Below are 27,108 nucleotides of genomic sequence, written 5' to 3'. Positions count from 1 at the left end.
GGCAACCTAGGACTGATCATAAAGTCAACGTGATGGTTAAATAATTATGAATAGAGGGATCCAGAAAGGTTTCTTGAAGGAGGTGGACCATGAGCTAGGCCTCACGGGGTGGACAGAATGACAGCGGAAGAATTATTAGTCCGCCAAGGCCATCTGGTAAAGTCCAGAGCCTGAGCAAAGGCCATCAGATTAACGCTTAAGATTTGTAGGGCAAAGGCATTAGCAAGGAACGGGTGAGTCACGGAGTGACTGACGGCGGGCGGGGAGACTCGGGGACAGCTCAGGTTCTTGGAGTCCCGCCCTCTCACTGCACTGCAGGGTTTGAGGCTCCGCCCCCGTCCAGCCACCCAAGATCAGATGCAATCAGAATATTCCCGCCGAGCACCAACTCTGGCCCCGCTCCTCTCTTCCGGGTTCTATGCCTCACTTCCCGTCGCGCCCAGGCTCAGGCCCCGCCTACGTCTGGTTTGGAACAATCAGACCAGCCTGCTGCTCTCTGCTCCTCCCTATGCCACGCCCCCTCCCCACCTGGTGCAATCAGAATCAGCCTTCCTGAGTCAGCTCAGGCCCCGCCCCCGCCCCGTCAGGGCAGTCCTTCTCCCGCCGAGATCACGCCCTGGCCCCGCCCCTCCCGCGCCCCGCCTAGTCTAGCCTCTTTCCTACCCGGCTCTGGAGGCGGCATCGCTGCACTCTGCCGCGCGCGCCGAGCTGCAGCCATGGCGGTCGCCACTGAGGGCGCCCGCAGGAAGGAGCGCGTCCTCTGCCTGTTTGACGTGGACGGGACCCTCACGCCGGCTCGCCAGGTAAGGCCCTGACGTTCAGCAGCTCCCGTCGGGAGTGTCACGCGGACAGAGAGGGCTGCAGCGACGTGACCCTGGACACCCCAGGACCGAGTGTAGGATGCAGCGGTATACGGCCCCTAATGCCCCAGGGCCGCCTACTGGGAGTGATGGGGACTCGGTCCTCCATGTCTCATCCCCCGAGCGTCTGCGCTCACCTTCTGCCCGGGAGCGTCGGGGCGGGTGGGATTCTGGAGGGAGGAGGCTGCGAGCGGGGACCTAGCTTCGCTGCCTCCGCTCAGGCCTCCTCTCGCTGAGGCCTGGTCCCCGGGCGCCCCCGCCTCGCCAGCCCGGGCACCCGCCCCTAGGATGCACCTGTAGCCCGAAGCTGGCGACTGAGCCCGGGGCTCTAGAGCACTAGCCCAGAGCCCTCTGCGCGCACCCAAGCATCAGAGTCGCCACCTAGTGGGATTCGGGGGTCTCGGAGCCAGCCCACCAGACCTTTACAGGCCTGGGTGGAGGTCTGTTTTCTCAAGCTCCTCACCCACTTTACTTCCCACCCCCAGTTATGGAAGGAGGTAAGCCTTCTGTAACTTTTCGGATTAGTTTTGGGCTCTGACCACCTGGATGGAGGTGAGAGTCCCCAGGCCTGGTCTGGTCACTGAACATACTGTGGCACAAGGAGGGTGGGAGTACTGCTTGTTTAAAGGCTTGTCGCCAAACTCTGCTCCAAGCTCAGCTTTTCTAGCTTTGGATCTCACCCTAGATGAGCCCCCAATCTGATCCTCACCAGCTGGGTACATAAATAAGCAGGCCTCTTTCTTGTTGGCCCTAAGGGTATTCTGCCCTCCAGTCCCTGGGCATAAGGAACAACTAAGATCCCCTAGAGCAGGGAGCCAGTAGGGCTGGGTTGCAGGGCAGAGACTGATGGAAACCCAGGCCTTAGCCTCCCCTTTTAGGTCCTGAATGACCCCCCCTTCCCTATTGGACGGCCCTGGATTGGGTTCTGGGGGCACAAGGAGGTATTTGGCTATCCTGCCTCCAGCAACTCTCAGGGTCCTCCTCAAGGATGGCAGAAAGAGGTCAGTGGAGGGAGGGTGGCAGGGTCGAAGACACAGCCCCAGCCCCTCCCTCTGACCCTTTGCTCCACTGACCCATCAGCCTATATAAGAACAGTGTGTTATTGCTGTCCTTCAATGTTCATGCCAAGCCCTATCCTTAGTGCTTTTTAAAAGTTAATTTTTGGGCTACCTGGCTGGCTCAGAAGAGCATGCACCTCTTGATCTGGGGGTCGTAAGTTCTAGCCCCACATAGTGTAGAGATTCCTAAAAAAATAAATATATAAGCTAAAAAACTAAAAGTTAATTTTTTAATGTTTATTTAAAAAAATTGTTTTAAATGTTTATTTATTTTTGAGAGAGACACACACACACAGTGTGAGCAGAGGAGGGGCAGAGAGAGAGGGAGACCATCTGACGCATGCTCCAGGCTCTGAGCTGTTAGCACAGAGCCTGATGCAGGGCTTGAACCCACGAAATCGGTCGCTCAACCATCTGAACCATGCAGGTACCCGTAATGTTTATTATTTATTTTTGAGAGACAGAGAGCGAGCGAGGAAGGGACCGAGAGAGAGAGGGAGACAGAGGATCCTAAGCAGGCTGTGCACTGACAGCACTGAGCCCGACGCGGGGCTCGAACTCAAACCGTGAGATGATGACCTGAACTGAAGACCGACACTTAACCTACTGAGCCACCCAGGCGCCCCAATAAAAGTTAATTTTTAATTGTACACGTATCCATAAACACTTTCTTTTGTAAAGAATGAAAACAACAGAGAAGGCTAAAGTTCCCTCTGACTATGTCAGGATCCCTGGCCCACCCCCTCCTGAAAGAAAGGTGGTTGCCTCTCCTGTGGCTTCCCTCCAGACCTTCATCTAGATCTGTTTGCTCAGAACAAATATTAAGCATTGTTTTGTGAGGCTTCTTTTATTTATTTATTTTTTTAATGTTCATTTATTTTTGAGGGAGAGGCAGACTGTGAGCAGGGGAGGTGCAGAGAGAGAGGAGACACAGAATCCGAAGCAGGCTCCAGGCTCTGAGCTGTCAGCACAGAGCCTGACGCAGGGCTTGAACCCACAGACCGCGAGATCATGACCTGAGCCAAAGTTGGACACTTAACCAACTGAGCCACGCAGGCGCCCCCCCACCTTTTTTTTTTTCCTAATTTAATGGGTGATATCATACTGCGTGTGCCTTCCTGGAACTTGCTTTTAACAGTTAACAGCATGTCTCAGGACTCTCCCATATTGGAAGCACAGGCCTGCCTTATTCTGTGTAACCACAGTGTAGTATTTCAGAGCAGGTATTTACCATTCTCTGATTGATGAGCCTATGAGTTGTTTGCAGGTTTTCACTATTATAAACCATACCCCAGGAGACCTCCATATACATCCAGGCAAGAGAAGCGGAAGTTCTGGGTAACAGGGCACACGCATTTTAAGTTTTCATAGATATTGCCAAATTACCCTCCAAAATGGCTGCACCGGCTTACACTCTCATAGGCAACATCTGACATCATCATTTACTACACATATTGTCAGCTTTAAAGAGCTGAAGGTTTGAAAACATGGAGTGTAACTCATTAGTTTGCATTTCCTTGGTGGGGAATCCTCATGTGATTAGTCACCAGTTAATTGCTTGTTTATTTCCAAGAACTCTGGATCCACGATCTCATTTAATCTTAGCAGTGACTGCTTCCATCTGGTTGCTACTCTTTCCCCCATTTTATAGATGGGACAAGTAAGGCAAAGAAAACAAAGCCCATTGCTCAAGATCATCCTGCAGCTGAGAGACTTTTTGAACCCATTACATCTAGTTTTGTGGTCTGGGTTCTAAACCTTGAACCTCAGATTCCAATGGAACCATGGGCTCCCTGGATTCTGAGCACCGAGTGAGGATTGAATGGGGGTCCCAGACATGCGGACAGCCACAAATCTTGTGCTTTCCCCAACCTGTCCCTGCAGAAAATTGACCCTGAGGTGGCTGCCTTCCTGCAGAAGCTGCGAACTAGGGTGCAGATCGGTGTCGTGGGCGGCTCGGACTACTCTAAGATTGCTGAGCAGCTGGGAGAGGGGGATGAAGGTACGAGCAGCACCCAGAGCCACCCACAGTTAGGATGGGGGGTGCAGGGAGTGGGGAGTTCGGGAGGCCCCTGGACCCATGTGTCTTCAAAGACCCTGCCCCGATTCTGTGCTGCAGAGGAAGTAGGGGGAAACAGCGAAATACTCCCCTCACTGATTCACGGTGAGCACCTACCATGTGCCTGGCACTGTGCCAGGCTTTGGAGAAACAGGGAACAAAGCAGACAGAATATTGCCCTTGAGTAGCTCACATTCTCTGCTCTCTTTGCTGAGTCTAGGATGATTTCCTTGTCTTTAAAATGCACATAGTTATGCCTGGCTGGCCTAGTCGGTGGCCCCTGCCTGGCCCCTGAAATGCACAGTAGTTAGTAATGGCTACCATTGCTGAAAATAGCCATATGTTAACTTCTTTTCATTTACTCCTCAACACCAACTTTAGGGAGGGCTTGGTTATCCCATTTAACAGAGAAGGATCTGAAGTCACTCAGGAAGTTGTTTTAGACCCAGAGCATCTGGTCTCAGCTCAGGGCAGATCCCACCAGTTCTCAAACCAGAGACTTACTTGACTTTTCCCTTTCCCGTACCCCCTCGTGCATTCTCCAGTAAGTCTAGAAATAGCTCCCTGTGTGTCCATGTCTGCGTCTCCACTGCCCCTCCATTGTCCAGGTGATCGCCTCCCACCTAGACCCTGCAGCAGCCTCCTGGCTGTGCCCCCCGTACCTCCTCCTCCCACACCCTCCAGCCACTTACGTGGCAGCCAGAGCTGGAAATCCCCCCATGCAACCAGTGACAGAAGCCCCTGGATGGTGCCTGGATGGTGGCACTGTGAGATCACAGAGCAGAAATGACTCCCTCTGTTGAGTCCTGGAAGGCTTCTGGAGGAGGGAGCCAGATCGTGGAGTGGGGGAAGGTGGTCCAGGCAGAAGGACCTGCGTGAGCAAAGGCCCAGAGGTGTGACTGGCTTGTTTGGGGAAAAAGCTGAAAGTGAAGAGCCTAGAAAAGCAGGTTTGGGGTGGAATAAATGGGCTTTGAATGCCAAACCAAGGAGTGTGGGCTTTATCCTTCTACTTGGCTCTGGGTACCTGGTCTCATACTCTTTCTTTCCCCCTGGCCTCTACATGTCCCTGAAGTCATCGAGAAGTTTGATTATGTGTTTGCCGAGAATGGGACAGTGCAGTATAAGCATGGACGACTGCTCTCCAAGCAGGTCAGTGGCCCCCAGAGCCTCAGCCCGGGACACTTTTCCATAGTGACATAGCCTGTGGTGCCTCTGTCCTGGGCTGGGGGAGGGCACTGTGCCCGCCAAACCCAGAGCCCCCTGTTCCTTGCCCAGACCATCCAGAGCCACCTGGGGGAGGAGCTGCTGCAAGACTTGATCAACTTCTGCCTCCGCTACATGGCCCTGCTCAGGCTGCCCAAGAAGCGGTGAGACCCCTCCCAGCCTTGCATCCAGCCTTCCCCCTCCATCCCAGGCCTGAGGGAGGACAGGGGTGGGTCTCTCAGATGGGACCTGCACGCTCCAGGGCCCCAACTTACTGGTGTGTGAATTCTTGTCTCCTGGGAGGTCCAAGGAGGCCGTGGTCCCAATGGGGCTGGATTTGAATTCAGGGCCATTCTCCTTCTCTCTGGCTCCCTGCCCCCCTTCCTACCCCCGTTACCATCAGTGGAACCTTCATCGAGTTCCGGAATGGCATGCTGAACATCTCACCCATCGGCCGGAGCTGTACCCTGGAGGAGCGAATCGAGTTCTCCGAACTAGACAAGGTGCCACCAACTGTGTGACCTTGGGCTGTAGGGCCTCAGTTACTCGACCTCTGTGAACCTTTGTTTTCCCATCAGTGAAATGGATTAGCAGTGGTGGTCTGATTCAACCAGTCCCCTTTTGGACACCCACCATGTGCCATGGTCTAGGCACTTCTGCGTCTTTCCAACATGGCTGGTTTCCCTCCACCACTAGCCACCACTTATCTAAGCCAACACCCTAGGGTATCATTTCCACCTTCCCACCCTTGTAGGGTACAGCAGTAACTCCTCTTTTTTTTTTTTTTTATGTTTTTATTTTATTTTTGAGAGAGAGTGCAAGCAGGGGAGGGGGAGAGAGAGAGGGAGACACAGAATCCGAAGCAGGCTCCAGGCTCTGAGCTGTCGGCACAGAGCCTGACTTGGGGCTCGAACTCACAGACTGTGAGATCATGACCTGAGCTGAAGTCGTACACTTAATCAACTGAGCCACCCAGGCGCCCCAGCAGTAACTCCTCTTGATTCAGCCTCTGGAGTTGTCTCAAATCTGTTCACTTGTGTGTCTTTCCCCACCCCCTCCCCAATAAGCTCCTGCCAGTCTGTTCTCTAACGGTGCCACTGGGAACCTTTTTGAAGCACCTCCGCCCCCATGCACTCCCTGCTTACAGAACTTCCGTTGCTCCTCTCGCCAACTGAGCAGTGTCTCAGCCCCTCCTGTGCCGCCCTGAGCCCTGAGGGGTCTGCCCAGGTCAGGCCCGCCCCTTCAGCCTTCTCTCTGCATCTGTTCTTGGCACATACCAGTATTTCTCTCGCCTTTGCATGTGCTGCCCCTGCTAAACCTTGACTTGGGTTTTGCTTATCAAGCCTACCGCCTACCCTGCCCTTTCAGGGATGGAGTGAGTCCATCCATCCAAAGCCATTTCCTGCTGGCCCGTCTGTGGCCTTCTCTCCCCTTTGCTGTCTCTGCTTCAACCATGTTCTCCTTGCTGATTCTAGAGATAGCAGACAGGTTCCCACTTCAGGGCTGTGCCTTCTGCCTGGAACACACTTTCCTCAGACTCAGCTGGTCCTTTCCTCTTCACCTTTGCTCACGTGTCACTTTCTCATTCCATTCAACAGTGCGTCCCCCTGCACCTCCTACTCCTCTCTTGTTCCTCCCCAACCAGCCATCGCTACCCTCTAATACACTCCATCACCTACTTTTCTTTTTTCTTTTCTTTTTTTTTAATGTTTATTTGTTTTTGAGACCGAGAGAGACAGAGTGTGAGTGGGGAAGGGGCAGGGAGAGAGAGGGAGACACAGGCTCTGAAGCAGGCTCCAGGCTCTGAGCTGTCAGCACAGAACCTGATGCGGGGCTCGAACTCACAGACTGCGAGATCATGACCGAAGCCGAAGTCAGACACTTAACCAATTGAGCCACCCAGGCGCCCCTATCACCTACTTTTCAAATCTTGGTTATTATCTGTTTCCCCTGCTGAAGCTATAAGCTGCTTAAGGGCCAGGATTTCTGTGGCCGATCACCGCTGGATCCCCTGTGCCCAGCATGTGCCCAGCACATGCCCAGGACGTAGCAAGTGCTCGAGAGAAATACTTGCTGAATGAATGAAATAGGTGGTGTTATCCCCATTTTATGAAAAAGGAAACTGAGGCTCAGAGAGGGGAAATGCCTTGCCAAGGTCACTTAGGGAATTGGTTACAGAGCAAAGATTTGAACTTGGGACCTTGGGACTCTACCTGTTCCCCTCTGGTGTTTCCCTGAGGGTGGGTGGGGCTCACAGGGATGCCTTCCAGCTCACCGACCCCCCATTCCCACTCTGGGTCCCAGGGTTTAGAATAGGCAATGCCCACAGGCATGAAGACTTTTTCTTTTTGGGGTGGTTAACACTGACCATTGGCAGAGAGCCTCTCCCATGCACATACTGAGAGGTGGCCTCTCAGGCCACCCAGTTTCCAATCCTAGCTCCACCTCCTGCTTGCTGAGCAGCCTGGAAAAGTGGCTTTACTACTGTGTGCCTCTGTTTTCATGCCTGTAGAGTGGGGGTAAGCATAGTTCCCATCTCGTGGGCTATAATGACTAGACGAGATGGAAGTGTAAGACACACTGACCCTTCCCAAAGCTCCCAGGGTCTTGTCTTTCTGGCTCCGGTTCGCCCCCTTCTGATATTGGAGGTGGGGGGGCAGGAACTTCCTGATCTGTGTGCCCTACACCAGCCAGGATCCCATATAAATATTTTATTCTCTGGTCCTTCAGATCCCAAGGGCAGGTAGTCCCCTTCCTCAGATGAGGACTCTGAGGCCAGAGGTTAAGTGACCGGCTCAAGTCACAGTGCTCGTCCTTGCTGACACTGGACTTGACACGGGCTGTCCAGTGATCAGCTTGGTTCTGTAGACCCAGGAGATACAGCATCCTAGGCGATGTGGGAACGTTTATTCTGAGCCTGGGACACCTTTAACTCTAACCCTGGGCCCACAAAGTGGCCCCTGGTGGGGACTCTGGGCTCCCTGGGGGCCTGCCTGCCTGCCTGCTAAGAAGGCAAAACCAAGGCAGGCAGGGGGCTCACATGCCTCCTGTCTGCTTTTCTAGGAGACGCAGGTTAGGTAGGGTTCATTTATTACCTCCATCTTTTAGTCCAGGAAATAGGCTCAGAGAAGTCAGGCAACTTGTCCATAGTCACACGGCCAGGCCTGGAACCCAGAGGGTCTGCCCTTATCTCTCAGGTTGGGTCATATCTGGCCTTATAGCTCACCCTTCCTGGCCTACTGCAGGCCCCAAACCATTGGCCACTGCCTGCCTCTCTCCACTCCAATCCTACACAATGTGGACTGACTAAAATACAGTCCTGGGCACTCTGTTCCCAAGAGTCCCCAGTGACTCTTGGTTCCCCAGGATGTGTCCAAACTCCCTTCCAGGTCACCTGTGAGCTGACTGGCCAGGCTCTCACGGCCACCTGGCATCCTGCTAACCTCTGAGTACCTACCACCACTTAGTAACAGGGCTCCCCATCCTCATGGGCATCTCATGCCCATCTCTGGTGTCTGGTTTGTTTTGTTGAGCTGGGCAGAGCCAACAGGACTGAGCCCTGCCCTGAGGTGGACCTTATGACCTGGGACTCAGACTGCCCCATCCCCTCAAATTCCTCCTCATGCCTCCACTCCGAGGCTTCCTCCAGATACCCTGCCCACACCCCCACTGGCAGGATCCGGCCCTGAGTTCAGTCATAGACTTTCTGACTCAGGCCCTGGCTCTGCCACTGAGGCTGTATGACCTTGAACAAGGCACAGCCCCCTCTCTGAGCCTCTGTTTCCTCATCTGTAAAGTGGGGGGGTGGATCATGGTGTCTACCTGAGCTCACACGGGGCCTGGCTCACAGCAGCCCCCTGAGTCTCCTACCTCCCCTCTTGCAGAAGGAGAAGATCCGGGAGAAGTTTGTGGAAGCCCTGAAAACAGAGTTTGCCGGAAAAGGGCTGAGGTTCTCCCGAGGTATGTCCATCTGTTCGTCCTGTGGAGGGTCTTAGAGCCTGGCACAGAAGCCAGCCCAGCGTCTCGCTCCCCAGCACCTCTAGAAAGCTTTCTTGCCCCCAGTCTTCCCCACCTAAACCCAGCCCATGTCCTGCCACCCACCCAGGTGCTCAGGTCAAAAACCAAAGCGTCTCCCTCAATTTTCTCCCTCACCCCTTCCCACCTGCAGTCTACTAACAAGTCCCAAGGCCCTGTATCCAGAATGGTTCTGGAATCTGACCACAGCTCACATCATCTCCTGCAGCCTCTTCTCGGGCTCTGGCTAACTCCAGCATAGCTGTCCTCCCACTGCCACGTCACCCACTGCCCAGTGTCCGGAGGGACACTCCCAGAAGAGCAGACCATGCTGTACCCTTGCTCAGAGCGCTCACTGGACCCCAGGGCCTGTGTGGCCTCACCCCTGCCCTGTCCCAGCCTTCTCTGGTGCTGGCACACTCCATGCCCTTCTTGGGGACTCTGCCTGCTCCCCTGCAGTTGCCACTCTGGTTTAGGCCTTAGTGTTCCCTCCCGGAGAGGTCTCCCCAACCGTGCTGGCTGGGGAGCTTCCCTCCCCCGACCCCACTGACTTACATGCTCCGAGGTGGTCTGGTTGGTTTACTGCCTGTTCTTCCCCCTGGATCGCAACTCTCGTGAGGTCCCTGAGTCTTCCGTGCCCTCTGCCAGGCTCTAAGCAGGCACTCAAGGGTTGTCGAGTGAATGAATGAGGGATCTTGCCCAAGTTCACCCAGTGGGCCACCACTTTGTTAGCCGTGTCCGCCGTCCCCCACAGGAGGCATGATCAGCTTTGACGTCTTCCCTGAGGGCTGGGACAAGCGCTACTGCCTGGACAGTCTGGATCAAGACAGCTTTGACACCATTCACTTCTTTGGGAACGAGACCAGTCCCGTGAGTATGGCTCAGCCCAGGTGCTTTCCAGCCCAAATCACCCCCAGGTCAAGGCCAGGACACAGGGCAACAGAACAGGCCCCTGGGAGACTACTGGAGACCAGCTAGTGTTCACCAGCCCCATTACCCAGATTGGACGGCTGGGGCCAGAGCTGGCTGGACACTTGTCCCATGTCACACAGTGAGTCAGGGCAGATCTGGTGAAGGCCCGGAAGGTGGGCTTCCTGGTGGTTCTGAGAGGGCAGAAGAGGCAGCTCCAGGAGCCAGTGTGGGGAGGGGGACTCCTCCCCAGGGCGCATGCTGGGCCATAGCCCTGGGAGGCTCCTTCAGGCGTTACATGTTTGTGTCTTCCCTGCCCTTTCTTGTGTGCAGGGTGGGAATGACTTTGAGATCTACGCTGACCCCCGGACCGTCGGCCACAGCGTGGTCTCTCCGCAGGATACAGTACAGCGATGCCGAGAGATCTTTTTCCCAGAGACCGCCCATGAGGCCTGACCAGGACCCACACCCGCTCTTAGGGACTTCCAGAGAGTTCTACCTGGGCCTAAAGAGGGCCCCTGGCCCTGGTGTTGAGGAAGTGGGGAGCCAGGGCCCCTCCTCCTCTGGGCTCAGGATGCCTGCCTCCTACACCCTGCTGCAAGGCCCACCTTAATGGGGCCAGGGTCCACGAGGACCACCGTCCCCATCCGGTCAGCTCCTGGTGGGACCAGCTCCGTCCTTCACCCTGACAGCCCTGGCTACAGCTGCTGCCCGTCCTTGTGAACAGAACAGATCTGCCTGCGCTGGGAGTAGGCACGTGCTAGTGTCAGACGAGATAGAGCCAGCCCGCTCGCCTGTGCCGGAGGGGCACAGAGCGCTAGGGAAGGTGCGTATTTGCCAGAACTTTCTCTCACAAATATTAAAGTTCCTGGAACAAGGTATGGTGTAAATTCCATCTGAATGGATGATTGGTCCCAGTCACAGATGACATTACAGCCACCGCTTTGCAGATGAGGAAAGAGAAGCAAGATGGCAGGGACTCCCTCCACTCCCCATTGGGTCACACAGGAAGTCTTTGATCCACTTGAGGGGAACAGGCCATTGAAGCCCTGAACAAGGGTTGGTTTGGGGTACCCTCCCCAGGCTCCTCCCCGGGGACCCAGACAGACAGGCAGCTCTGGGCCAGGCTGAGTCACAGTTGAGGGTTTATTGCCAGTGTTAGGAGGTGGGGGAAGGGGAGTCCGGGAGGCTGTGGGTCTCGGGGATCTCTGACTTGGACGATGCAGGGCTGTGGGTCTGGAGGAGCCCTCCTGCCCCTCTGCTCCTCCCTCCCCGCCAGGCAGCCCTGGGCTGATGTCACCACATCCTGTCTCCCAGCAAGTGCCTTAAGGGAGGGGTGGGGAGGGCACCAATAAACCTTCCACCAAGGAAGCCAGGAAGTCCTTGTTCCTCCAGGGCAAGCCCTAGGCCTTGCCGGAGTAGCTGCAGCTCAGAGTGGGGTGTCAGGCTGGGCCATTCTCAGTTTGCAGGGGCCATCCAGCATATCTCAGCAGTTCTGGCCCCCTAGCCTTGCAGGGACTGAGAACAGGGGAGGGGGAGTCTACCCCAGTTGATCTCTACCTTGGGGCCTCAGGGCTCCCACAGGGCTGGGGATCCTTCTAAACAGATACCCCCTCATTCTGGGCATTTGAGCCCATTTTATTCACAGACCCAGTCTCCTAAGGGTCACTGTCCCTGGCAAGACTTCCTTGACCCCCATTTCTTTTCCCATCAAATGATGTGTTTTATGGAAAGGAGGGTGGAGGTGGTGGTGGTGGTAGGATGGAGGCAAAGCTGCTCCGTCCTGGCCTCCCAGGCCAGACCAGCCCCCCACCCAAGAGTGAACACACACACACACACACCCCTTAAGGGACTCGAGAGATCGGGATCACACCTCAGCCACTGGCCTGTTGGGGCGCAGTAGCCACCTACTATAGCTGCAGGAAGAGGCCAGCAAGGGGTTGCAGGGCTGGTGGTGTCACAGGCTGAGGGCCATCCTGTAGGTGCCCATGCCTGGCCCTGCCTGAGGGGACATGCGTCTGCATCACTGGGTCCTCAGCAGCCAGTGGATCTGAGCATGGGCGGAGTATCAGCAGAGCCTGTGGGTCAGGGCAAAGGGGATGGCTCCATCCAAACTGGGGGCGATGCGCCCCCACCCCTCCCCAGATCTGCGTCTCAGAGGGCGGAGGCAGCATGGCTCAGCGCAGTCCCGGGGAGGGGACATGGCCTTACCCGAGTTCATAGAGCTGTTATCAGGCTGGGGAGGAGGGACTGTGGCCGGCAAAACCAGGACCCCAAAAACTACGTTCCACGCTCAGCTCCTTCTTGCCTACTTCTCCAGTATGCCAAGAGGAGAGAGCAGGTGGAAGGAAGTCTGGGCCGTGGCGGTGAGGAGGGCTCTGTCTGCCTCCAACGTTTGCCCTCTTGCCCTGCCAGAGGCTGGGAGGCTCCCCCAGAGCTCTCGCTGGCCTGGTTTCTGAGGGAAGGGGTACAGGCCACAGTGGGAGACCCCAGCCCAGGGTGGGCGGTTTAAGTACAAGCAGAGTCTGGTCCCGGGGCCAGGCCTGGGGCAGAGGCAAGGGGAACAAGCTGGTACAGTGGGCCCACTGGTGCCCCCGCCTCCCAGGCCTGACGCAGGCCTTCAGAGGCTCAGTGGACAGAAGGGCGAGGGCGTCCTGTGCAGATGTGGCAGGGAGGGGGAGGAGAGAGCGGACAAACAGAAGGCAGGTCTGGTGGCCTCCCCTTCGGTCCAGCTCACACAACAGTCACTGGTCACGGGGGTGGATGGAGGCACACGCTCACGGCCACAAGCACAGACAGACTGACGTGTACACTGAGGCCGCCCAGGGAACTGGGTCAGCCGGCGCAGCGGGGCCCGGAGCCCGAGGCTGCCCATCTACCCAGTGTGGCTCCCCACCCGCCCAGCAGCTGACCCGTGAGCCCCCCAGCCTAGGAGCCCACGACCTGGCCAGACCACGTCTCGTGGGGAGTGTGTGGGGCCAATTGTGTGAGCACCACCTCCACAGCCTGGAACTTCTGATTCTTGGGAGGGATGGGGCACATCTTGTAGGTCACTTCGTCGCCTTCCACTGGCACGTACTCTCCCTCGATGCTGGTGGGCAGGAGAGGAGCGTCAGCTCAGCAGTGGGTCCCCTTCCCAGACGGGCTGGGGGCAGCCTCCCCTCCCATCCCAGAGTTTGAGCTCTCGGATCCGAATCCATATAGTGGGAACCCTAAGCAGTCCCTCCCCTGCTGTTTGAGGATTGAGATGTGAAAGGCACAGGAGGTCCGGAGGCCTGGAGAAGCTCAGTGTCCTCTCCAGGTTCTGCCGGGCATCAGGGCCGGGGGCCAGGCCTAGACCGCCTCTCCTATGTCTCTGCCCTTCAGGCTGAAAAACCCAGGGGCCAGCCCAGCCCTCTCAGTTTTCAAGATGCTGAAACAGGATCCCAGGGCTCAGCCAGTGGTTGGGGGGGGGGGGGGGGGGCGGGGGGGGGGGTGAGGGTCCTTGCTCCAGCCTAGCCCTCCTCCTCCTCCCATGCACCCGCAGCCCCTGCTGCAGGAGAAAGATGCCAGGAACCCAGATTTCAGCCAGCCAGGGGAGAAGCCTGGGGAGGCATTTCTTGAGGCACTGCCAGGAACCTGCAGCAGGGACCCAGCCAAGAATAGGGACACCGAAGGGACTCACTCAGATACGTGCACAAAGATGTCCTCGGATCCATTCTCGGGTGTGATGAAGCCATGGCCCTGTGAGCGTGAGAACTGCTTACAGACACCCTTGAACACTGGGCCAGCCGAAGCACGGGCTGTCCTGAGGATAGAGCAGGGGGATTAGAGCTACGGTCTGGGGACTCCACCCCCACCCCCGGATGCCCACAGCCCTCCCAGGCCCTGCCTGCAGAGCCCGTCTCAGGGCTGTGGAAAAGCCTCCCCAGGTCAGAAGCTGCACAGTTATGCTAGCTTAGCCCTCTCGTGGTCCCATTGGACAGTAAGGAGACTGAGGCCCAGAGAGGGGAACTGGCTTTCCCAGGGTGCAGAGCAAGAGGGTCTCCTGACTCCCAGGGAGTGCCCCCCCCACACCCCCCCACTCTCTACACAGCACCCTCGCCTCCTGAGATTGGGCTTACATAGGCTCCTGTTGTCAGATTTCTTTTTATTTTTTTTTAAGTTTGTGTATTTATTTTGAGAGAGAGAGAGAACTTGCATGCACACGCACCATCAGCAGGGGAGAGGCAGAGAGAGAGGAGAATCCCAAGCAGTCTCCAAGTTATCAGCTCAGAGCCCAGTGCAGGGCTCGAACTCACAAACCATGAGATCATGAGCTGAGCCAGAGTCAAGAGTTGGACGCTTAACCGATTGAGCCACCCAGGCACCCCCTGTCATAAGACTTCTGAGTGAAGAATATCTAGCCTAAACTTGAATGCCTCCTGAAACGGGGAGCTCACTACTTTTTGAGGTAGTTGTATCCTATTCACGTACTTGTCACTCATCCATTCATCATTTATTAAGCATCTGCTCTGTGCCTGGCCTTGGGTTGGACATAGGGGACAATTAGTGCCTGCCATCAAAAACCTCTCCTTTAGGGACGCCTGGCTGGCTCAATCAGTGAAGCATGCTACTCTTGATCTTGGGATCATGAGTTCAAGCCCCACGTTGGGCACGGAGCTTATTAGAAAAAACAAAACAAACAAACAAACAAAAAAACCAGAGGCGGCTGGGTGGCTCAGTTGCTTGGGCATCTGACTTGATTTCGGCTCAGGTCGTGATCTCATGGTTTGTGGGTTTGAGCCCTGTGTCTGGCTCTGTGCTGATGGTGCAGAGCCTGCTTGGGATTCTCTCTCTCTGCCCCTTCCCTGCTCACTCGCTCTCTCTCAAAAATGAAATGAAATGAAATGAAATATAAAATACTCTCTTCTTTGGCCAAGGCAAGTCAGTTTCCTTTGCAACTTCCACAAACCCCCTCCCCCCCTGTGATCCCATCCAGTGATCTACCCCAGAGGCTCAAGGCTGGTCTCTGTCTAGACTGCCCACCCCTCACCAAAGGTCAATCGCCTGCTTCCATTTCTGTCCAGGTTGATGCACGTATGTGGAACACCCAACTTCCTTCACCTAATACATCTTCCAAACCCACTAGGACCTCACCTTCCCCGATGTCTGAAGCTGGGTCCTCTCCCCCTACCCTGCAGGGTGGAGGTGAATGGTAGATAAATTACTTCTGGATTATAGGCAGTTAATGGGCAAAGACTGTCTTAATCACCACTGGATCCCCTGGTCAGGTGCTCAATAAATCTTAGTGGAGTGAATGAATGAATGAACACAGTAGTTACTGGAAGGTTCATACACAGCTCCCCTGGACTTGAGTGAGGACAACAGGGGTCAGAAAAGAATGGGGCTGGGGACTCGTCCTGGGGAAAGATCACTGGAGCCTGGACGAGGGGCAGGTACTCACGCTGAGTATGTCCTGGTCCGTTTGGTGGGCAGAGGACTGGGCAGGTCCCGAGATGAGACACCTCCCCGCTCCCAGACCCTGCTGCCCTCCCGGTGGAAAGGGAAGGTGGGCCAGACAGGAGACTTGGGAGAGTGGAGTGGGGGCACTACTGGGGGTGAGGTGGGCTCTGAAGTCATGGCGGATCCAGCAAGAGAGCCTGGTGGGCTCCCAGGCTCAGGGGCCGGTGAAGAACTCGGGCGTCCTTGCGGGCAGGGCCCGGCCTGGCCCTGCTCGGCAGCCGCACCAGCCACAGGCTCCGTCTGGAATGGGGAGAGAGAGGTACAGGTGAGTGTGGTCCAGGATGAGCAGATCCTAGACACCGGGCACAAGTCTGGAGCTCTGGGCCTACTTGTGAATCCTCACACAGTGACTTCAGGACCCTGACTTAGGGTCATCACCAGGAAGACAAAACAGTCATCTAACCTTGCTATGAGCTGAATTGTTTCCCCTAAAATTCATATGCTGAAGTCCTAACCCCCAATGTGATGGTATTTGGAGATGGGGCCTTTGGGAGGTAATGAGGTATCGGTGAGGTCACAAGGGTGGGGCCCCGTGATGGGATTAATGCCCTTGGAAGAAGAGACTCAGAAAGCTTGCTTCCTCTTTGCCAAGTGACGAACACTGCCGGAAGGGGGAGGTCTACAAAACAGGAAAATGGCTCGCACCAGAAGGAGACCGTGCTGTGCCCTGATCCTGGGCTTCCAGCTCCAGAACTGTGAGGAGTAAATGTCTGCTGTTTAAGCCCCCAGGCTGTGGTATTTGGTCACGATGGATGGTGCAAGCTAAGACTAACCTCAAAGTCCTTCCAGCTTGAAGCTTAATTCTCTCACTCTAGGGGTCCGGGAGGTGGGATGGGTAAGGTGACCAGTGATGGTCTGGAACATAGTTTCGCACAAGCGTCAGCAGCTTCAAATCCACAGACCTGGGATTGAATCTCAGCTTTGTCACTGTAACATCGTGACTCCAACAGTTCCATCATGGTGGGTGGGAACGCAGGCTCTGACCCAGATGGCTTGAATCCCTCCTCCTATACCTAACTGGCTGTGCAGCCTTTGTCAACACTCTTAACCTTTGACTCAGTTTCCTGCTCTGTAAAATGGGGATAGTGCTGGTTCTTACTTCATGGAGAAGGTTGCCGTGTGGATTTCATGACTCTCCACCTGCTTTGAACACCATGAGCGAGTGGTAAGCTCTTGGGAATGCTGGTGATTTTTCCTTAGCCCCACTTTCCTCTGCTCCAAAATGATGTTGAAGATACTCACCATGCAAGGTTGCTGCGAAGTCCACGATTTAATGTGTGTGACAGCGTCTGGCATCTCAGAGATGCCCAATAAATTGCTGTCATCAGTGCTGATCAGTAGAAATTCCCTCATCACCTGCTCAGTGCCTGGATGACCTTGAAAGAATGCATCCTCTATTTTCCTCTATTGGGAAAGAGAACACATTCCCTCTCCCCAGGGGTTGGGAAGTCTTAGGCCCCAAGAGACACTGCTGTGGAACCCTGGGGAGGATAGCTCAGTGGACTGAACCAGGCTGTTGGCCGAGCCTGCGACAGGCGGCCTGGGGGCCTGGGGCCAGGCAGGACACCCAGACCAGGAGAGCACGAGCACCCCAGCCCCGCCGTGTACTAGCTGCTGACCTCGGGTAGCACTTCCACTGGCCTCAGTTAACTCATCTGTATAATGGATCTGATAAACACCACCACGCTCCCTCACAGGCTATGGCCAGGCGTGGCTAAGCCTGAGGATATAAAGAAGTGCTCATAATCCACAGTCATGTAGGAGGGAGGATGGCGAGGTTCTCTACTTCCTCACCCCTGTTCTTCACTACCTCACCCCCTCACCCAAAGGCCCTGGTGCCAGAGGTAAATCCCTGAGCCTCAAGCCTATTTCTGGCCTCCATCTTGCGCCCCACCCCAGCCTAGAATTTCCAGGGAAGAGTTTAAGGCTCCTTAGGAGTCCAGAGTCCAAGGAGCCCCAAAACACGGCATGGCAGGGCTCTGGGAGGACTGAGGACTCACATCACCCAACAGCGGGGCAGGTCTCCTGGCCACCGTTCAAGGTCACACAGCAAGCGGGATTTTTCTGGGTCAGGATGATGAGCTGTCTCTGCCGTCCCTAGGGGTGGAGATGCTCCTCCTGCCCAGCAGCCCCCATCCCCCTCCGGCCAGGAGAGCTGCAGGGGAGCGGCCACCGCCTCTCAGGCCCCTCATACCTCCTCACGACCGCTCAAGCTGAGGTGGGCTTTTTCTTCCTGAGCCTGGTCCAGGAGGCAGGGCCAGGTGTGGCATTTTTATTCCCACTTTTAATTTTTTTTTAATGTATTTGTTTTTGAGAGAGAGACAGAGCATGAGCGGGAGAGGAGCAGGGAGAGAGAGGGAGACACAGAATCTGAAGCAGGCTCCAGGCTCCCAGCTGTCAGCACAGAGCCTGTCGCAGGGCTCAAACCCACGAACTGCAAGAGATCACAACCTGAGCCGAAGTCAGACGCCCAACTGACTGCACCACCCAGGTGCCCCTTATTCCATTTTTAGAAGAAAAGCAATCACGCAGAAACTTATACAGGAATGTTCACAGCGGCATTTTTTATAATAGGCCCAAAGTGGAAACAACCCAAAAGTCCATCAACAGATGTATGGAGAAACACGATGTAGTATAGCCATAGATTGGAATATTACTCAGCCATGAAAAGGAATGAAATGCCAATACCCGCTCCAACACAGACGAGACTGGAAACCATTACGCTACGTGGAAGAAGCCAGTCACAAAAGGCCACATTGCGTGATTCCATCCACGTGAAATGTCCAGAACTGACAGATCCACAGAGACAGAGAGCACATTAGTGGTTGCTAGGCCTGGGGGGGAAGGGATAAAGGGGAGTAAATTCTTTTTTTTCTCATGTTTATCTATTTTGAGAGAGAGCGCGTGCGTGTGTGTGTGTGTGTGAGCGAGGGAGGGGCAGAGAGAGAGAGAGAGAGAGAGAGAGAATCCTAAGCAGGTCTCATCCTGTGAGCCTGGAGCCTGACTCGGGGCTTGATCTCATGAACCCATGGGATCATGACCTGAGCTGAAATCCAAAGTCAGACACTTAACCGACTGAGTCACCCCGGTGCCCCAAGGGGGAGTAAATTTTAATGGGTGCCAAGTTTCTTTCTAGGGTGATGAAAATGTCCTCAAACCCACTGTGGCATTGTTGCACAACTCTGAGTATACTAAAAACCACTGACTTGTCTACCTGAAACAGTTGAATTATATGGTATGTGAATTATATTGCAATTAAGCTGTTATCAAAAAGGAAAGCAGGCAGCAAATCTACCCAAGATGCCACCGCCGGGAAAGCAGGAGGCATCGGGCCCCACAGCTCACTCCGGGGTGCCTCCCTCCCCCGCGATGTGGGCACGGAGGGCAGGTGGACAGAAGTTCTGCTTCCTTGTCTCCAGGACGCAGGGCGGGCCTACCCACTGCACAGTTTTCCCAGGGCTGGTATTGTGCTTGGCGGTGACAGCCGGTGCTGGGAGGTCTTGGGGGGGAGGGGCACAGGCAGCCCACAGTGGTTTCCAGGGAGACACAGCTGAGCTGGGCCCTGCTCCCGCCAGCCAGCCAGGCCTCCTAACCCAAAGCCTCTTTCAGGGAAGGGGGAAAGATGCATTGATTACTCAGGGTTAGGGTTGACAGCAGCCCCCCCTTCCTGGCCCTCCCCAGAATGGGTTCCCCATAATGGACCAGGCAGCAGGAGAGAAGTGGTTGGAATAAGAGCAATGACAGGTGCTCCTGCCCTCCAGCCCTGTAGGCCTGGCAGGGACTGCTCCCTGACCCTTGAACCCCATCCCACCCCAGTTGGCCACAGTTGGCCTTAGAGCAGGAGTTAGGGCTGGGGGGTGGTGACCGGGCAGCCTCCACAGTGCAGAGAACACTGCTCTGCGGTCTCCCCTCACCTCCTTCCTCTTCTGGAAAACGGGGAGTACAAGAAGGCCTCCTCCAGAGGACACCGTGAGGCTGAGATGGGATGGGATGCGGGAAGAACTGGGTAGGTGCCGGGTAAGAGCTTGCTCCTCCCGGACAGGGGTGCTCAATTGGGCTTAGGACGAAGGAGGAGTGGGTAGAAGGAGAGACCCAGCTGAGCTGAGCCAAGCCCACCCTCACTCTCCTCGTCCCCGCTTCCCCAGAGAATTGCCCACCCACCAGGTCCCTGCCTTGCTTCTCCTTTTTCTTAAATTCCTGCAGCTGCCCGTTAAGGCGGCTGCGATCACTACTATGTTTTGCAGATGAAGAAACTGAGGCTCAGAGAGACTAAGTCACCCACTCAAGGCCACACAGCAATTAATGTCTGAACCAGGACTTGAACCAAGGTAGTCTGGCTCTGGAGCCCTGCAGTGGGAAGTCAGGAATCCTGGGTTCAGGCCCTGCATTGCTACTGAGGGGCTGTGCGACCTTGGACAGCCTTCCCCTCTCTGGGCCAGACCAGGGAGAAGGAAAGAAGGGTATGCCTCCAGTGCAGTGCCTCCAGAAGAAAGGAGGCAGAAAGGGGCAGGCAAAGGCCCAGCTTTTATCGTCTGAGTGCTGCACACCATGCGAAAGTCTTTGAAGAGGCTGCTTTCCATTTCAAAATCTCCCAGTTGCCCTGAAAGGTTGGAATTACAATTGTTTCTATTTTACAGATGAGGAAACTGAGGCTTAGAGAGGCTCTAAGTGACTTGCCCAAGGTCACACAGCAGGGAAGTGACAGAGCCCAGGTTTGTCTGAAGGCGAACAGTGTTCTTCCTGTGAGCTTAAATTCTGTTCCTGGTTCAGCCAAAACGCGGTTGGAGTTTTACCAGAAGAACTTTCCCTGAGAAACTAAAGGGGAAGATAAACTCCAAAAGCAAAGAAACAGATGTGTTTGTAGAACATTCGTTTCGATACAGACAGAGTTAAAGCCCAGCCCCCAAGGGACTCGGTATGTCTGGGAGCATCTCTTATGGAAACAATGCCCTTCACGATGAGCCGACGGACATTCAGAGGGCAGGTCAGGACCCGGACGGCCTGGGTTGGAACCCTGGGTCTGCAGTGACCCTCTCTCTCTCCGAGCCTCAGTTTCCTCCTCTGCCAGATGGGGCTAATAGCAGCACCTGTCTCGCTGGTGGGAGGAGCTGAGGAGCTGCTGTGTCAACGGTCCACCTGTGAGAGGGCACCTCCCTGTGCGCGCGTTTTGGCTCTGATCCTCCCGGCCAAGCTTGTCTTCATTTCCCTGCATGAAGGCCAAACCCCAGCAATTCTGCAGACAGAAGGACCAGGGGAGGTAAAGGCCAAACATCAGGGCTGTTCAGAGGTAACCTGAGGTGAGGCCCTGATACGGTGTCATGGGGCCGTGGGGCTGTGGGTAGTGACTCAGCCCTGTCAGCAGGTGACCGCCGTGCTGGTGCTGGGGCTCCTCCAAGTCTCAGGTACCCCAAAAAGAAGGGGGCAGGAAATGGCTACCAGAGTCCTCTCTTGACCATGAGAATCCCTCTTGTTCCGGGCAGATTAGGAAAAGCAAACTAGCTCAACCACCCAGGGCTATGTGATCTGGAGCAAGCACTTAACCCTCTCTGGGCCTCGTTTTTCCCCTCAGCTACTCAAATCATCACTGGTCCAGATGACTACTGAAGGTCAGTCCAGCTGTCCTCTGAGATTGTCAAAAACCCACGTATAACCGAAAGGAAACTGAATGCCAGGCATCGGAACAACAGACACGAGAGGAGACAGGCCCACCCTTCGAGGGCCCCCAGTCCAGTGGGAGGAACAGATTGACCAGAACACAGCATGGGAAGTCCTAACATGACAAGAGGCGTGGCCACCACGTACTGATTGTTAGCCGCGTGCCAGTGGTGTGCCAAGTCCTTGGCCCCGTTTCCTCAGGTAGACCCCACGACCCCCTGCCACGTGATAATTACATTATCCCCATTCTTTAGAAGAGTAAACAGGCCCAGAGAGGGGAAGTGCGGGGTCACACAGCAGGTCAGGAGCTGTGCTTCTGCACCTGGAGAGGTTGGGGGGCGCGTTATAGAAAGACCTCTGGGAGGTGGGGGGAGCTCCCTGACATTTCCTGCCCTCCCCTGGAGAAGGAAAAGCAGGGGCGCGGAAGAATTGGGGAGACAGGGCTTGGGGTTCTATTTCTGGCTTTGTGCTGACTCAGACCATGACCTTGGGTGAATCACTTGCCAACTCTGGCAAGCTTAAAAACAACTCCCCCGACAGAAGTGTCCCAGCCCCAAGTCCCTGGTATGGGGGAGCAGCCAGGGGGAGGAAAGGGTACAGTGGCTAAAAACGGGAAGGACAGAGAACACAGGACGGCGATGGGAAGGCTTTCTGAACGTTGGGGTCTTGTCCATGGTGGGCCCAGGAGGGTGAGGAAACGGCTTCAGGACCAAGAGCCAGAAGCCAGCACTTCCCCGGCCACCCCCTCCCCCCAGCCACCAGACATTCCTTAAAATACATCAGTGCCAAAGCTGCTCCAGCAGCTGGAGGTGACCTAATTAAACCTCATTCTTTCCCCTCCTACAGTGTGTGTGTAAGGGGGTGAGGGGCTGCCCCAGCCAATACTCGAGCTTCATCGAGGCCTTTTGAACTCTCCTTGTCACGTGCCCCTGCGTCCCTGGGGGGCTGTTCTGATGAAGGCCTTTGGGCTTCCTTGGCATCGGTGGGGGTGAGGATGCCAAGATGGACGGCGCAAGAGCCGTGCTCACATCCCAGCTCTGCCGGACTGTGTGACCCTGAGCGAGTCACTTCCCCACTCTGAACCCCCCTAGACAGAGGAAGGGGTTGGTCAAAGTCACACTGGTAGCTGAATTCAAATCAGCGTGACCCCAAAGCCCAGAGCTTTCCAATGTGCCGTGCCCCCACCCCCGTGACCACGATTCCACCGGCTTCGGAGCAGGGGAAAAGCGCCCCTGCTACTTTCTGCTCCCTACCCTGCTGCACCACACGGACGAAGGTCTGAACTGTCCCAAGCCCCCTTCCCACCAGGCTCTGGGACTTGGCTGTGCTGGTGGTGACCCGTAGACGGGACCAGCTCAGCCAAGTCCTGAGCGCCCTCTGCTGGTGCCAATCTAGGGGACTTGCTTCCAGACCAGCCTGTGGGTGTCCCCTTTCCACGGGCTGGCTGTATCAGACCCCCCTGTTCCTCCCTCCTGAGCCCCTCCACGGTCAGTGGGCATCCGTGAACATAGCCAGGCCTGGGAGGGGACTCTGTGGCCCAAACTGTCCTTCGGCCTTTCCCAGGCCCTCGTGCAACCAGTTCCTGCTTAGACCTTCTATTTTTTTGGAGTAGGGGGCAGACACATCCAGAGGGGTGGGGGCAGATACAGGAAACAGATGTTAGAAAGGACTTCAAGGAAACGGTGGGGGTAGGCAGAGGGAGTCTGGGTGAAGGAAACATCCAGAATTTGGAGGGCCCAGAGGCCTGTGGGATGGAGTGTGTTTGGGGGAGCCGGCTCCCCATCCTCCGGGGGGCTGGAGACTGCCCCATCCCATCGAGAGGCCTCTGCTGGAGCACATCCAGGTGGGCATGGTGCCAGGCTCTCAGAGAGGTTGCCCACCCCTCACCCCCCACCCGGGCACGCTTTCCTCCTCCCCTCCCCCAGCCCCAGCCGCTGCAGCAGTTCACACTGTATTTATTATTGTTCTCCCGCTCAGCGTCCCCCTCCCCTCTCCCTGGGAAGAGCCTGCAGGCTGGCAGCTTGGCAGGAACCTGCTGTCTCCCTTGCGGGTGCGAGCATCACCCCTTATCTCTGCCTGGACTCCCTGTGCCGGGGCAGGGGGCAGGCCACTCAGGGACGGGGCGTCCCACAGCGCGGGGGGGGGGGGGGGCAGCCGCTGGCTGAACATCCTAGCTCTCCAGGGACTGCACCCTGGCAAGAGTGGAGGTCAAAGCCAGACCTGCAAGCAGGGGAGAGGAGTGGCCTCAGGAGAGGAGAGGAGAGCTCTGGGTGGGGGTGGCTCTGAGGTGATAATAATTACATGGAGCCACCTCTCCAAGCCAATTAACACAATTATCCCCATCGCGTCTGGGAAGAAATAGAGTCAGGACAAGACAGCTGCTCCAGGCCCAACTGTCTGCCTGCCCTAGATGGTCCCTCCCAAGCCCCAGCCCCAAATTCCAGGGAGAAAGACCCATATGCTCCCTGCTGCATTCTCATTTTGGCAGGAGCACGATTATCTCCCCGGTCAGGGCTCTTCCCCTGGTTCTCAGACAGGAGGCTGCGGCTTGGCAGGTGTCTGCTGTTTCTCTGCCTCTTGAGCCAGACACAAGTCCCAGACACACACACACACAGACACACACTCTCTCACAGGGAACCACACAGCCTCAGCTTCCCTTGGGGGCCAAGAGGAGGGAGGGAGGCAGGGGAGGAGGGAGGACAGGGTGGGCTCATCTACACATCCTCCTCCGTCCCCGTCCCCGGAGTAAACTGGACTGGGCTGGGCCAGTCTCAGGGGAGGTAGCCACCTTCCCCGGCCCGCCACCTCGTGCCTCCCTGCTTCGCCCTGCCAAAGCCAGTTTCTGGAGCTGGTGTGCCCTCCTCCCCCAACCAGCCCCTTACCTCTCCCTGGCAGATGAGGTCCAGGCACTGCCTCCTGCCGCCGCCTTCAGCACTCTGCCTCTCTCGGGGCGCTTGGAGCTGGCCAGCAGGGGAGGGTCTGAAAGATGTGTTGTGTGTACGCCTGTGTGTGTGTGTGTGTGTGTGTGTGTGTGTGTGTGAGAGAGAGAGAGAGAGAGAGAGAGAGAGAGAGAGAGAGAGGGAGAGGGAGAGAGAGAGAGAATGCAGCACCTCAAGCCCCTCACTCACTCACTCACACACGCCCTCCTCCTGACGTCAGGAAGAGCGAGAGGGAGGGACTGGGTTGGGAGTTTGTACTCCCTGCTTAAAGGGACATGGGGCCCTGTTGCCTCTGGGCCAGACACCGCCTCCTGAGTCAGGCTCAGGCTGGGCGAGGGAGTTAGCTGCGTCTCTCAGGGCCCTAAAGCTTCTTTTTTTGGAAAGTGGCTTTTATTGCCAGGCCAGGGTATAATTTGCCCTGCCAGGTGGGAGTAGCTGCTGAGGAATGCAGGGGGAGAGTAGCTGGGGCAGCCTGCATTCCTGGCAATTAGAGAGCTAGTGGGTGGGAGTGCTTGTGTGTGTGTGTGTGTGTGTGTGTGTGTGTGTGTGTGCGCGCGCGCGCACGCGCGGGGGCTGTGGCGTGGGGGGTGAGGCTGGGAGAACTGAGGTCGCAGCAGAGAGGAGCTCTCTCTGAGGATGCTCCAGACAAGAGTGCGATAAACCAGGTTTCCAGGGTCTCTCAGACCTTCCTCTACCCTCTGGTTCCTCACAGTGTCCCCTGTCCTCCATTAACACTGACACTGTGCTCAGATCTGTCCTTCACTTGGCCGAAATCTTTGTGAATAAGGTACATGAACATTGGCAAGTCACAGAACTCATCTGTTTCTCTGGCCCCCAGTAGAAGACATTTGAATTGAATTGAATTGAATTGAATTGAATTGAATTGAAGAAGACCCTAAGGGAAGAGTAAGCTTGCTACAGGCACATACACACACACACCCACACTCTGGGCTGTACTGCTCCCCCTCCCTTCCCAGGCTCCCCCTCCCTTCCCAGGACCCAAGTTTTAACTTCAGAGAGGCCCTGGGTGTGAATCTCCACTCCAGCACCTCAGGCTGTGTGCGCTTAGGAAAAACTTACTGATTCTGATCCTCCGCAGCCTTTCCGTAAAGTAGAGAAGAGAGGCCCTTTCTGAGAGGGTGGTGGTGCCAGTGCAGTACGTAGATAAGCCCCAGGCCCCACTGAAGAGGCTTCCACAAAGGGGTTTCTCTTCCTTCCCATCCTCTTTCCTCAGCCTTGGCTTAGAAGGAAGGAAGACTTTCCTGTATATATCCTTAGTCGTCCCGAGGCAGGCTGGCACTTTCAAAAGAAGTCTTATTGGGGCGCCTGGACATCCAACTTCGGCTCAGGTCATGATCTCATGGTCCATGAGTTGGAGCCCCGCGTCAGGCTCTGTGCTGACAGCTCAGAACCTGGAGCCTGCTTGGGATTCTGTCTCCTTCTCCCTCTGCCTCTCCCCTGCTCACGCTGTCTCTGTCTCTCTTTCTGTCTGTCTGTCTCTCTCTAAAAAGTAAATAAACGTTAAAAAAATTTTTTTCAAAAGAAGTCTTATTAAAATTAAAAAGAGGAGGGTGTTAAAAGAAAACAATCCATAAAAATACAAATAATAGCAACAGCTTGTAAGACCCACTGAGGGCCGTGTGCCAGGCAACATGCTTTGGTACCATTCAAGGCTCACAAAAAGCCAGCCATTTATTATCATCATCGCTGTCTTGCTGGCGAGGACGTGAGGCTCAGACAGGAGGGAATGGACTGTGTTCATTACCTGGTTAGAAGGATATTTGAATCCAGCGCTGTCCAAGGCCACCACACATCCCCACCCTTCCAGAATCAGGCTCAGACAGTCTAGGTTTCTGATTCACCTGAGAGACGGTGATACATGTTGTGCATCGTTACCTGAGGCCTGGGGTTCTGTTTCTATTCCACCACTAGGCTGGGGACCTTTCCGCTTAAACCTTTCTCTGCTTTCCTTGGTTTCCTCTCTTCCAAAGACCATAATAGTTTCCAAAGTACACGCAAGGGCATCAGCTCACCTGCTGCTCACAGCAGCTCTGAGGTTTATTTGGATGAGGAAGCAGGCTGGGAGAGTTGGGGACTTCACTGAGTCACCGGCTGAGAAGCAGCAGAGTGACAGAACAGAGGCCTGAGCCCCAGGCTCTGGGCCCATGGTTCTCATGCCCCAAGAGAAGGGCTGGGGCCAGGGTGGATGCCTGCGATCTCCCCTGCCCACCACCCACCGTCCCTTCTGGAAGGAACAGCCTCCCTGCTTTCCAGTGGAGAATCCCCTCTCTGCTCTCCTGAGCCACAGGACCCCTGGCCCTGGCTGGCCCATCCGAACCAGAGTCAGGAGTTGAGCTGGAAATTCAAGGACCAGGTCGGCTCTTCTCCCCATGACTCCTGAGTTGGCAGAGCTTTGGCCTTGGGCTGTTGGTGGCCTATGGATTACAAGACAGCGGGCCAACGGAGGGGAGTGGCCAGAGAGGACTTCTCTGGGGCAATGATATTTCTAGCGGAGCTCCAAGGGACAAGTAGGAGCCAGGCTCGCCCGAATCTAGAGAGAAGACACTGTGGGAAGAGGGAATGGTTGGTCAGAAGGTCCCCAGGTGGGTGTGAGCGTTGGTGCTCCCGAGGAACAGGAAGGAGGCTGGTGCGGCCAGAGGGGGTGAGGGAAGCAGGAGGTACGGTCTGACGCTGGAGGCCGGGAGTCGGGGCCCGGAAGGCCACTCGTGAGAGGCCAAGGCCTGGTCATTGTGGACAAGGCCAAGGCCAGGGCCACGGGCCTGAGCCTGACCCTCACTTCTTCTCTAGCCTTTCCCGGAGGCCCCTCCCTGCCGGCTGACGAACACGTGCAGGGCTGGCTGCCAGGCAGCCGTGAATGAAGGAGGCTGGGCCGAGACTTGAAGTAATGTTATGATTATTCTCGACAA

General features: G+C 55.8%; 2 protein-coding genes across 3 annotated transcripts; one reads left to right on the top strand and one right to left on the bottom strand.

Moving 5' to 3' along the window:
* Window positions 1–676: 676 nt before the first annotated feature.
* On the top strand, window positions 677–10,982 carry PMM1 (phosphomannomutase 1). Of its 2 annotated transcripts, none has more exons than XM_030320776.2 (8): window positions 677–803; window positions 3,803–3,920; window positions 5,050–5,126; window positions 5,253–5,344; window positions 5,584–5,683; window positions 9,065–9,140; window positions 9,949–10,064; window positions 10,437–10,982. In XM_030320776.2, the coding sequence occupies exons 1-8, from the start codon at window positions 717–719 to the stop codon at window positions 10,557–10,559; spliced, it is 789 nt and encodes a 262-aa protein (XP_030176636.1). In that variant the 5' UTR covers window positions 677–716; the 3' UTR covers window positions 10,560–10,982. The 2 variants fall into 2 exon arrangements, with proteins under 2 accessions (XP_030176636.1, XP_030176637.1); XM_030320777.1 differs by lacking the exon at window positions 677–803 and adding an exon at window positions 2,318–2,345.
* A 249-nt stretch (window positions 10,983–11,231) lies between these two features.
* On the bottom strand, window positions 11,232–24,368 carry CSDC2 (cold shock domain containing C2). Its single transcript, XM_030320779.2, has 4 exons — window positions 24,125–24,368; window positions 15,529–15,827; window positions 13,768–13,890; window positions 11,232–13,194 (listed from the first exon to the last, which is right to left on the bottom strand). The coding sequence occupies exons 2-4, from the start codon at window positions 15,702–15,704 to the stop codon at window positions 13,032–13,034; spliced, it is 462 nt and encodes a 153-aa protein (XP_030176639.1). The 5' UTR covers window positions 15,705–15,827; window positions 24,125–24,368; the 3' UTR covers window positions 11,232–13,031.
* Between the last annotated feature and the right edge of the window lie 2,740 nt (window positions 24,369–27,108).

The sequence above is a fragment of the Lynx canadensis genome, chromosome B4, assembly GCF_007474595.2.
Source record: "Lynx canadensis isolate LIC74 chromosome B4, mLynCan4.pri.v2, whole genome shotgun sequence".
NCBI lineage: Eukaryota > Metazoa > Chordata > Mammalia > Carnivora > Felidae > Lynx > Lynx canadensis.
Note: the sequence above shows the minus strand (reverse complement) of the source record. Positions and strands in the feature narration are given on the sequence as shown.